Genomic DNA, 12564 nt, shown 5'->3' on the forward strand with positions numbered 1-12564 from the left:
GAACGCATTCATTTTTGTATCTAATCACTGATTCAGATTTGGTTTATTAATGTGGTTTCAATGTTTACGGGTTGTGTTGGCTATTGTGTAAGCGCTGCATGTCTTTCCTTTTATTTAAATAATGGTGAACCTTCTTGAGTCCATAGTGGCTCTTGTTGTTGATGCTTATTTATGTGTTTATTTAAAGGATCCACATTAGCTGATGCCATGGAAATCAGCTAATCTTCCTGGCGTCTGCACCTGACATACAATACATGCTGGGTATTCTCATTGTTTGTTAGAGATGCTGGTCGAGGTATTTTATTACCTTTATTACCTTTAAACAGCTGTTTCCTCCTGCTTCCTTTATGCTAAGCTAAACTAATCATTTCCTGGCTCCAGCTTCATATTTAGTGTACGTACATGCGAGTGGTATCAATCTTCTAACTCTCACCAAGAAAGAATTTAAGTGTATTGCCCAAAATTTGGAACTATTCTTTTAAAGCACTGGTCTCACAGCAACTGTCTGTTATTTCTGTTAGTTTTTAGCCATGCTAGCGGCATGGTTCTGGGGATGGCAATGCCTGTCAGTCAGTCTGTCAGAACACCACTTTGGTCCAGACTTAAATATTGAATGAATTGTCATAAAGTTTGTACACCCATCCATGATCCCCAGATAATTAATCTGACTTTGGTGGCCCCCTGACTTCTCCTCTGGCACCTCCTTGAGGATGCTTTTTTTGTTTTATTAAAATAGCTCATCATCTACTGGTTGGATTACCATGAAACATTCAAGGTTCCCGTAGGATGACTTGGAATAACTTTGATCCCCTGACCTTTCATCTTGGGCCACCATCAAATAAAAACAATAATAATAATACTAATACTTTAGTTAAAAATACCTACAAAGCTGATGTTACATTAAGCTGTACTTTAGTGCTAATTACAAATGTTAGCATGTTTTCATGCTAATCTAAGATGGCAAACATGGTATGTAGGGGCATGTTAGCATGCTGTTGTTAGCATTTAGCTGAAAGCACGCTCTGTGACACTCTGTGCATGGCTGTAGACTTTGTCATTTTGAAAACTTTACCTAACCCTATCTTGCCATGAGGTCTTAAAAAATAAAGTATTCACTTTCTCCTTATCTCCCATATGAACCACAGCATCGATTTGCATTGTCAGGTGGTGTCCTAGAATATGTGCCCTGCCAACAAAACATCAGGTAATGTACTGTACCTTAGAAGCAGAACAATTACTAAGTTATCTTACGTCAGAAGTTGCTTTGTACTCACTGTCTATTAGTCATGCGGCCTCCTTAGTGCTTATGTCAAGGCTGTATGGAGCAATTACTCTGTAGTCAATTGACTGTCTGTGCCAGCACAGGTAGGCATATCCCTAACCATTTCATCATGTAATGTTGTCAGTTGAGAATATTCATGTAAGTGTTGGCTTGATCTTTGTGTCTTATGTGTACAAGTTGTAAGATCATCCTTTAGGCCACCTGGATCTATTTTAGTCTGTTCGCTTTATCTCTTTCTACATAAAGCAGTGTCTGGAACACAAATGCAATTGCATTGCAGCAATATATTCTGTCAGGGCTTAGCAGCTTTACCCTGACAGGGTATTAGCTGAGTGTTGAAAGCAGACCTAGTGATTATGACTGTGTGCCCATTGAGGGGTTGTTGTGTGTGGTGGCGTTAAAAGTAGAGGCAGGCTTTACTGGCTGTGGTTCATCCGCCCCCCTGCTAAAGCCTGAGCCAGTATTTGCTAAGCAGGTTACTCTATGAGTGAAGTTTTATATTATTATATGTAAGTTTAATATAATAGTTATAATAAGTATTATATTATAATATATGGATTCCTTGATTATGTGGCAATTGGCACAAAACAATGTTCATCATAACAGTTAAAGCAAGGTTAGCTTCAAGAAGGGCAGTCCTTTCTCATTTGAAATGTTATCCAAAACGTTATGATAAATCCTGAATTTGGTTGGAAAGTTCTTCTACAATGAGAGCCACTTTGGATAGTACCCAGTTATCTTTCAGCTGTCCTGCTATTTTCTATAAATGGAATTGGCTGATAAACCCAAGTGTTTTGGGATCCATCTGCCAACATGGCTAGTGGAAAGAATAAATAGTTGTCTGCCCCGTGTGTGTGTGTGTGTGTGTGTGTGTGTGTGTGTGTTTAATGCTGCTACAGGAATTTGCTCTTTGTGTTAAAACCTTGTAATTATTTTAAAAGGCTCTTGTCCATTTCTGCGGTCTGCCGTGCATCCTGGGAGATTAAGGTGCAGATTTTCCCTCAGCTGAAGAAACTTCCACTTTAAAATCCACTTTAAGGTCAAGCTTGAGACGAAAATGCGTTGAACAAAAACCCCTGCAAGGACCTACAACTTTGTCTTTCCCCAATATAATTCAATCAAGGCTCAGGTGTTTGTATTCATGAGCTAACCACACTGAGGAGTGGAACATAATGTGATGACAACAAAGGCTTCTGCTTAAAAAAAATTGTAGTTGAAGAGTCCGTTGAATTTAAAGCACTGACAGTCAAGTGTCTGCTGATGTTTGGGAACGAAAAAGCCATTGAAATTGAGCAATTGAAATTTCCATTTTCATTCAAGCCAGAGATAGTTAAAGTATATGCGTTTTAGATGAAGTATCAGTTAGCTTGTAAGCAGTGACGGCAGAAGCTGAAGTGTCACTTCACATGTAGAAAGTTGTTGAAATCTCTGTCTTTCCCCAATAATGTTTCAGTCAAGGCTCAATGAATTTATTTATGAGCAGAACATTGAGGAGTTGAACTTCTTTAGATAAAACATAATATAATAAAAAGACAAAATGTGATGTAAATGAGCAGAAATGATTCAGCACATTACATCATAAACATTTGAGGATCTAGAGGTTTTCTAAAACAAAAAGAAAACGTTCACCGTGAAGAGCTTTCTCATGGTAAAATATCTCAACGTGGTCTAATAGTGGAAGAAAAATCGTATTGTCTGATGTATTGCTTTCACCACTTGACGCTTGAGCAAGAGATTAAGTGTCTAATTTAAATGCAGGAACTGTCAGCAGTCACATCTCTTCGATATAAATGGTCGGTGCTACAGCAACAGGTCTTCTGGGTGAACTGATAATGAGAGTCAAGCTTAAAGTGCTGTAGTTTTAGTTTAGGCTTCATTCACTTGAGCTGTGCCAATGAAAGGCTGATATGACGAAGCACTTTTCTCCTCTGACAACCTCGCTGTCTTTAGTGCTGGCACTGCACCTCACAGCAGCGACAACAAAACAGCGAGTGGGTTATCTTCTGCAGTCAGCTTATAAAGAGCCACTGCACACAAACACACTGGCACCCACACTGTTTCCTTTCTTTTCCCAAGCGCCCTCTTTCTGACCTTCACTGACTTTGGACATTTCACTTCTCTGTCCACTAGCTCCTCCTCTTTGCTGTTTGGCCGTGGTAAAAATTGTATATCACCCACTCGCTCTGTGTTGCCTTCCCTCATGCCCCTTTCCCTCGGACATTTTGATGCACATAACCAAAGCCAGGAATGCACTGTGACATTAAGTATCACAATTTTATTACAAAAATTAAATTCTTCATCTCTCAGTTTTGCCATGCTTGGAGCATATAACAATACAGTAAAAAACCCAGACCCAGAGAAGATAGTAAAGCAGATTTCAACAATGCTTTCACAGCACTCTGTCATTCATGCTGTTACTATACAAATACTGTAACATTCCTAATACAGAGTAGTACAAACACCTGCCAAAACACGTCAAGTCAGATAACAAACTGTAATTAAATTACATTTACCAGAGGAACAAGAAACTCAACCCAGCTCAGAAAAGAAAACAGAAACCAATAAACATTGAATTTGCAACTTATAACATACAGAATGTGCTGAATATTTGTACCAGCCCAAGGCACCCAGGCTTTTTAGCAATGTTGGCAAGTTAACGACATTCTTACAGAAACACTTGAAGCGAACAACGATTACAAATTGACTTGTACCACAGTCTGACTTTGCAGTGTCCTTCAACATACCCTCCTCTCCTGGCGATCTCTTCGTCAGTCACAGTGCAAGTTCCGGAGGGGCGGGGCAGGGTGAAGGGGGCGGGGGGGGTTGCAGGGGGCTGTACCGCGTCAGACATCACTTCACGGCGCCAAACACTGACAAGAATTGGATGGACAGCGTAATCTCCCACTCTCCAGAGGGAAGGGGGCGGGGGTGGTTATGTAATTCCTCACTTGGATTGTGAATTGTCCAAACATAAGGCGCAGATTGCCAGCTGCCGGTCCAAGATGAAATAAGCCAAACGAAAAGCTTAGGTGTGCTTTCAACTCAATGTCCAATAAAAAAAAATAGATACCAATACTTTCTCACTGAGGTTTCCAAGACGAATTCGATTTTTTTTCCCTCAAGATGAAAAGTGTTGTTTTGCACACAAATATCTAAGAATGATAGAAATCCCAGATTCAAGCTTAACAATAACTCAAATAGTCTCTAACAAACGTCAAATGAAGACAAGAACGACAAAAGCTCAGAAATACAGAGAGGCCTTTCTTGAACAGTGAAATGCAGTTCAGTTGAGCGAACGGCAAGGCTCAAAGGTCCATTTGGTCGCTCCGCCAAATATTTCGATGTTGCTCTCCGTCCAGGAGAAGACGTTGCCAGCCGATGCTTTGCTGTTGCAGGTCGCCAAGTTGTAGATCTCGGTAATAGAAAGTTTCTTATTCCAGATATTTAAGTTTGCTAGCTCGCCAACGAAAGCTTGTGTCGCATCAAAGCCTCCTCCCAATGTGTCCTGTGGAACAATATAGATACGTTTTAAATTGAATAGTTTGCTATTTTTCAAGGTTATCTGGTCAGAGAAGGATGTACAGTTTGTAATAAGAGGTGACTCCACACTTTTTCCTGTAAAGAATCCTTAAATTGACGTGCACTTGAGAACAAGACTATAAATAACAAGATTTTGTTACAAGTGACATAATTGGAGAGGAGTTTTGTTCATAGATTTGACTTCATCTTGAGTCCTGTTAGCTGTGGTTAGTTTAAAAATATGACTTAGAGGCAAATGAGTTATCTTTATTTTGCTTTACGTAAGCATGCATGACATTTTAGAGAGTTTCATTTGGCCAAGTGCTTTAGTATCTGCGGTACCTTTACAGTGGATATGTCTTGCTCTGTGCAACAAATCTCAAATAATGTTTTCCTGTAGTTATTGCCAAACTGTACTATTTCATTTTCCAATAAGGGGTTTCAATAAATTACACACTAATTTGACTGGAAAGCCTTAATTGGCCACATTTCGATGTCTCCCCAAATCTTATTTCTTTCATATTCCCACCTTTAATCTTTATCTAAAATGAAATGCATAATTGGCATACATTGTGTTGGGGGATTGGGGGAAGTGCAGAAGTCGCAATCACTGATTTGAAAATAAATATAAATATCCACCTGCTCTTGTCCCAGGACCAGCACTCCCTCTGGTTTGATGGGGTGGTATGGTGCCAGATTTTCACCATTTCCCCGCATCACTCCGTCCTGGAAGGCTTCCCACATCCCGTCACGGGTGGTCCATGTGATGCAAAGGTGATGCCATTTTCCGTCATTGATGAGAAACGGCAGCTTTGCAACCTGCAGCAGAGACATTGCATAAGTCACGTCTTTCTCTCCAGTTAACAATCTCTCTTTCACACTTTAGTAGCAGAGTCACTCCCTGCCTGAAAACTCCTCGCTTCCACACCTTCTCTTCTTCCTGCTGCATCACTGTCACACATCTTTTCGGCTATAAAAAGGCCTTCTGTTGCTCACCTAAGCACCTGTTTCATTTCCAGTTCTGGTACAGAGAAGTTGTCACGTTATTCTGACTTATCCAAGCACAAAGTACTAGAACTTCTTCCTACTGTTGAACCCACTATAAGCTGTTCCACATATTAACTTGATGCATGTAAATGCTCATGTGCAATGGCAAAGGTAAGAAATTATATTAGAAATCCATCTGTATCCATGATAATCAGTTTTCCATTACCTTATCGTTGATGAGAATCTCCATGGGGTTGTTCCCCCACTCGATCAGCACCAGCTCGTTGGCCTGACCCGGGACAGCGTAGGAGAAGGGTGTCCCCACCCCAGGAGAGGCGTTGGACTTGATCCACAGGCACACGCTGAATGAGTACATCTCAGGAAGGCTCCTCTTGGCTTTGGCGTACATGTAGTTTGTTCTCAGGGGGAAGGTGAGCTGGAACTTATCTGTTGGCCTGGTGTCTTTACCTGTAGATGAAATGTCAGTTACACTGTGTCAAATGTGAGGATCAGCTATTTGAATACACTGTGAGTATTTTCAGCATTTTGTTGTATTTAGGTATTAAGTGGAGGGTAAAACGTGCATTTTACATACATGATGAGGAGTGCCTGACTTATGTGATATTTTAATGAAAGCTAAAGAAAGCATGTCTGACAGTGTAATTTCACAATTTTAAAATGACCCCTATCTGATTAAATATGAAAGATGTTTTTACATTGATTTTCTGTCTGTTGCCTGTTGTAGGAAGGCTCTGTCTCCTCCTTCTCCCTCTCGCTTACATACAACGTATACGCACGCGCATTTGCACGTGCAGAAAAGCTGAACAAGCCATGATATGTGCTCCAAAACGCGCCAGCGCGAGGCGCACCCTGCAAAGTTTTCTGCCTCTGACCTCTGCAAAAAAATGTCGTCTTTGCATATAGGCTCATGTGCAAGTTAGACGGTCGGGTTTTGGCTGTGAAAAACATAAACTCAGCGAAGCAAAAGTGCTAACAGGTCTTGAAATATGCTAAGCATTGCAGCTCTCCTCCCTCACACTATCTGTGCGCAACGTGATGGTTGCGGCATTGTAAACGGTTCAACACGAGCGCTGTAATGATGAAGCTTTCAGTTTTCTCTAAATGTTGAGTCGCCTATTGACCCTAAAAGCAACGACTTTACACTTATTCTTGTTTTGAAGTCCCGTTGAGCCGCATTAAATGCAGCAGAAGTCTTACGCGCGCACTCCGCTCGCCCTGAAAATCCAAACGCACCTTTCTCCAGGTCTGTGATCCGATGGTGCAGAGAGGTGAGCGTGGACTCCACTCTGTTCCGCTGCTCGGTGTCATTCCTGGAGCCCGGTTTGGTCTCTTCTAACGTGTTGACCCGGGACAGAACCTGCTTCTCCATATCGTCTATCTTGTTTTGTAGCAGATTTTTCAGGCTGTTCTCTTGCGCGGTGCTGTTCCCTCGGCTGTATTGCTGCATCGGACAGAGGGAAACAGATGCTGGGTTATTAAAACGAGAACAGGGAATACTTTGTCTTTCTCTTTCTTGTGTTAAACTCACTGAAACATGTTCCCATGACTTATAGCCCAGTCCCACTCGTGTTCCTTACTGTCTGGTTGTGTGTGTATGCTCTGCGTCATATTATTCAAAAGGCAGCCACCCTGCACTTGGTTTACTTCACATGGTGTTTCTCTCTGACTGTCAAGAAAAAGATGAACTAAAACACATGTGGCTCTAAGCAGAGACTGCACAAAGCCAGAACAATATCGCAGCAGTGCCTACTTTTACAGGTTCACTCTCATTAATAACCAGGGTGGCTAATTTAATTAACTTTTGACCCGTTCAGCGCTGCTCTCCTATGCTTGCCTACCTCAAGATTCTCCAGCCTCTGTTTTAGCGTCTGTAAAGTCTGTCCCAGCTGGGCCAGAGTGTCAGTGGTGCCCCGGGATACATCCCCCATCGTGTTCTTCGACCCCGGCCGTTTCCCGCCGGGTCCCGCCGCTACCGGGAAGCTCTGGCTCTCGCAGCGGCTCAGTTTGGACGTTAGTTCCCTGATTGTCTCCTTTTGGTTCATAATGGTCTCCTTTTGTTGCAGCACGGTCTCCCTCAGCTGCATGACCGTGGTCTTCAGATCCTCCGCCGGCCCGCTGTTCTGCATCGTGGCCGTGCACAGGTCCATATCCTTGGGCACCGACGTGCAAATAAACTGCGTCTGTCCGAAGTCTTGCGCGGAGCTCTCCGCAACAACCAGGCAAGAAAGTAGAAAAAGTTTCCACGAGAACCCGTCCATGGTTCCAGTGATGTAACGCGGCTTGAGAGAGTGAGTGAGTGGTGTCTGTGAGATTTCAGCACCACGGAGCTGTCCACTGAAGCTGTGAGCTCTGGTCGCTGTGTGCATCTTATATAGCGGACTTAGCGCAACGCAGACTCACTGCATCACAGAGGCAAGGCAGCGGGTTCTGCTGTACCTACAGAGTCCAGCCCCTTATTTAAGGTCGTCCTTACTGTTTGCAAAGCACCCACACAATTTCTACAGTAGCAGAGTGCCTACACTATGTCTAAAAGGAAATTGTTGAATATTTAAACAGGCCATATGTAGACTATTCACACATCTACTATCTATAGTCACACTATCTGTACTACTGCTAGTAGTATTACTTAAGTAAAAGTACAAAAGTATTATTAGCAAAATGTATCATAAGTAAAAGCAGACTAGCAAAGGTGAAAGCACTCATGTCTGTTTCATTGTGTTATTTATTGTAGGATTGTTATCAGTGATGCAGTAGTGTATGAACAACAGTTTTGTTGAAGTTGATCAAAGTGGAGCTTAACTACTGTGTTAGCCTACATTTGGGATGTGTAATACAAGATGTATTGTTATACCATAATATAAACGTACATTTTGTTTCCCATAAATGATGGTACAGGCTACACAGTTTCTGAGAAAGGTTAAGTGGCCAGATCAAAACGGGACTATAACTTCTCTGAGCAGCCTATGTGGAAATGGAGGTTTCGGCCAGGAAAGAGGGTGCTTTGTTCATCTTTGAACTGTATCCAGAGTGTTATATGTATCATATTGTCAACTTTAATCATTTTTCTGTTCTGTGTATGGAGACATCCTAGGTATCGATCACTGACGGATGGTTAAATGCGCTTCATTCTGTGTTGATGTGAGGAACACAGCCAGGACGTGGGTTGAGCTCTTCTGGGAAGCTTGTCTTGGGCCCAGCAGTGCAAAAGCAAGATTGCTGCCAAGTATGGGAGTGACTGCCTGCCCAAGGAAGGAACTTCTCATGTGAGAAGGCGTGGACAAGAGAGGATGTTCTTCTGGAGATATCAAAGATCACCATGATTATCTGTATATTATTTTAATTATTATTGTATTCTACCCTGAGATTTATTCTGTTCAGTTGGGGCACTGAGAAAAACCACAACACTACTCCATAAAGTGTCGGGCTGTTTAACCTGCAACAACTTTAGTCTTTTTAGTCCGTTTTACTCAACTAGCCTATCTAGTTGAGTAAAAATCTCCTTCCTAAAAATCTAATTTTGCAGCACACTAATTTTTAATTTAAATCAACGTGTTGTATCCAAAGATCCAAAAATAATTAAAGCAGATTGCAAAACTAGAGTTATAAAACAGTAGGTTTTGATGAAATTCTTGAAACAAAATAGTTTTGAAAACAGGTTGAAATGCACTTTTTAAAAATAAAATTCAAACTACTCCAGACTGAATTGACTGATTTGAAATGTAGGGTAGAGAAGTGGCCCTAGGTTATAAATAAAGTAGCATACCATGGAAATAGCCTACTCAAAAGTAGATTACCTCAAAATTGTAAGCTTCTCTACTGTGCTTAGTTAAATTACATCATTTCCACCTGTTGCTACTGTTCAGCAAAAGTTAGCCTACTGACCTTCCACCTGCTGGACTTTATGACAAATTGGGTTCATTTAAAACCTCCTAAGCACGTGGCAGAAGCATTATATGGCGAAATTATTGGTCCACCTTAAATGAAAGCCGCTCCCTACTTTACGGCGAAACCTGTCCCACGGTCGGACCCCCCCCCCCCCCCCACACACACACACACACACCCACCCACCACACACACACACCATCACCACCACCACCTCTCTCGCTCTCTCTCTCTCGCACGCGCTCTGACACGTACATCCTCACGGCAAAATCTATAGTTTACGGGGTTCAGCCTACAAATGTTTGCTTCAGTGAGGTCACTGTACTGTACATCGGGGAACCGCACTCACATTTCCCCAAACACTTCAAGTGAGCCTTATTTTTGCCTACAAGTGTTGTCCTCCAGTGAGGAGAAACAGATGTGCTGATTGTCAAAGAAGAAGCAGAGCAAAGTAGCCTATCCAACGCAGTGGGCTACACACATACACACACACACACACACACACACACACACAGCAGGAGAGGGATGCTTTGGGATCCTCGCATGTGTTGATAGCGGGCATGTTAAATCCCACCGCCACAAGACGGAGGCGCTAAGAGGAAAGTGAAATGTTTCCAAATAATTTAACAGACTGTTACGTAACAACCCACCCGGGCTCTCGCAATATTAAATATGATTCACAGAGAGGGAAGAGCTCCAACCCATAGATCATGTTGGGATAACGAGTCACCAGCGATGGCAGTGACGCACAGCTACGTGGAAACAGCTTGATCTAAACTAAACATCATATGGTGCAGGCAAGGACAAGGCAAAATACTGCCAGAGATGAATGGGTAATCATCCCTAAACTAGCACTTGTCAGTGTGCATCCAGGACCAAAGATTTAAAAAAAATAAAATTTGTTCTTTTTGTGAGTAGCCTATGAGTAGGAAACAGAATTTATCACATAACTCATTTATTTGAAATAGTGAGTTGGCCCGCTTTTGGTTCATTATGTGTATTCTTATTACGTGAAACCTCATATAAGTCGGAACAGAAAACGCTTAATTTCCCCTCTGAAGTGCTGTAATAATAGGCTATATTCACAGTCAGCAGCCATATAAAAGTCAGAGGTTTGCTGCCAAGTGAAGAGTTGCCGCCTGCTCTGAGGAAAATGACTTCTCCCCCCCTGCCGCATCGGTGTGGCAGAGCGCTGCGTAAAACTGTGCCACCAAACAGAAAACTGGAAACAAATGTTCAGTCAAAACATTTGTAGCAAGCCTTTAATTTTGCATTACAAGAGGGGTTTTAAGACTTGTGCATTATGTCGCGGCAGCTGCTGGCTAAGATGGGATGGAAATTGACCCGGCAGTCCGCCTTAATTTGTTTAATTATTGATCCAGCGCGTTGTAATCAGCAAGGTGCCAAGCTGTTGGCGAGAAACAGCGGATATAACAAATGGTTAATGGCACGGTCTAATTGCCGGGGTCCAAGACAGGCATGAAACAAATCCCTATCTCAGCATATGCACATTAAAGACCAGGCATACTTGCCATTAGCGCTCACATAGTCTGAACGGCTGCGGATCAACATGTAATACCTTATTCATCATCTTCAGCAGACCAGTAGCAATACAATGCCCATTTACCAAATGGAGCAATTTTAAAAGCTTTTGATGTGCGGAATTGTATGTTAATGATCAAGCTGAGTAGTGCTTCCCACCAGGAAACAGCCCACCTCTGGTACAGTAAGGGATGAGCAGCTTGCCACATATATCTATTCACTATTCAATTCATAACCCACGCATTAAAAAAAAGTACTGCATATGTTCAGCCATGTTTTCACTCATTCTCACCATGTGCCTGCCACTTAGTCTCCTGTAACACTGAGAAAAACTGCATGCGATGTCAATCAGCTCTCACTGAGCTTTCCAGGGTGTAACCTAATTTGTTACCAGGAACTTCGGGAACTGTGGCACTCCCGTTGTGGTCACCTTTCTAATTACAAACCCATTCTGTCTTTCTGAAAGAAAAGTATAGTGCTGTGACTTGATAGTTTGCAGCCATATTTTTGGTGTGTTCTGCTTTGATGTTTTAGGAGATATACACACAGTTTTGAGCTGACCCGTTCCCCCTTCCCCTCCAGCCTTAAGAGTGTTCAGAGCACAAGGTCAGACCTACGCATGCATCAGCGGCAGGCTGCTGGACTCCAGGGGCTGGTGTGGAAAAAGGCTGAAATCCATAATGATCTGTCTCTCAGGCTCACTGAATAATGCAAAGCTGTATAATAGAACCCACTCTCTAATGGCAGAGATAGATATGAACAATTTCACACACTGGTAGCAAACTGCTTGCTTATTAATTCAGCATCTACAATGGCAGAGAGAGAAGAGAATGATGTGGGGGTGCAGAACAAACACAAACAAGGAAGGGTTGTGTAGTGAGGGCAGAGGCTGTGTGTTTTTTTAACATAATCCACCATATATTGGTGTTATATTCACTATTACATTAAAAAAAACTCTATTCTGATAGTTTTATCCCTTTTTATTCTCTTTTTACAGCTCAAAGGACCTGCAGTTTTAATTGTTAAAGCTGTTAGCTTGCTCACTTTGTATGCTCTGTCCAGGTTCCACAAAGTAAGCTTTACTTTCCCTCTGTACACACTTCACTGCTCCACTTCTGACTGCTGAGAATTAAAATGCGCTGCCAGGTAACTGAAGCCTCGGCACAGCAGCTCCGCTGTCTCTGCTGCTCTGACGTCTCCATTTCAACCATCCCACAGAGAAGGAGATGAAGGGGGAGTCAGGAGGGAGTTGTCCAATGGGATGACTGCACTGTGGAGCAGTCTGCTGCATGTATTCCCACTGGGGACAGCACAGGAAGAGCGGAGGTATG

At 42.4% G+C, this 12564-nt stretch overlaps 1 protein-coding gene across 1 annotated transcript; it reads right to left on the minus strand.

Annotated features, from left to right (window-relative positions):
* Positions 1-3537: 3537 nt before the first annotated feature.
* LOC119899737 (neuronal pentraxin-1-like) lies at positions 3538-8622 on the minus strand. The gene is made up of 5 exons (XM_038714425.1): positions 7648-8622; positions 7043-7250; positions 6015-6256; positions 5441-5620; positions 3538-4787 (listed from the first exon to the last, which is right to left on the minus strand). The coding sequence occupies exons 1-5, from the start codon at positions 8173-8175 to the stop codon at positions 4566-4568; spliced, it is 1380 nt and encodes a 459-aa protein (XP_038570353.1). The 5' UTR covers positions 8176-8622; the 3' UTR covers positions 3538-4565.
* Between the last annotated feature and the right edge of the window lie 3942 nt (positions 8623-12564).

This window comes from Micropterus salmoides, unplaced genomic scaffold (assembly GCF_014851395.1).
Source record: "Micropterus salmoides isolate LMB-PRFRI ecotype aquatic unplaced genomic scaffold, ASM1485139v1 Ms_hic_scaffold_12, whole genome shotgun sequence".
Classification (NCBI taxonomy): domain Eukaryota; kingdom Metazoa; phylum Chordata; class Actinopteri; order Centrarchiformes; family Centrarchidae; genus Micropterus; species Micropterus salmoides.

Coding starts and splice junctions, on each gene's coding strand:
- LOC119899737 (XM_038714425.1), bottom strand. CDS start 8,175: ATGCACACAGCGACCAGAGCTCACAGCTTCAGTGGACAGCTCCGTGGT. Junction 7,251..7,647: donor AGAGGCTGGAGAATCTTGAG/GTAGGCAAGCAT, acceptor TGTCCGATGCAG/CAATACAGCCGAGGGAACAG. Junction 6,257..7,042: donor GATCACAGACCTGGAGAAAG/GTGCGTTTGGAT, acceptor TTTCATCTACAG/GTAAAGACACCAGGCCAACA.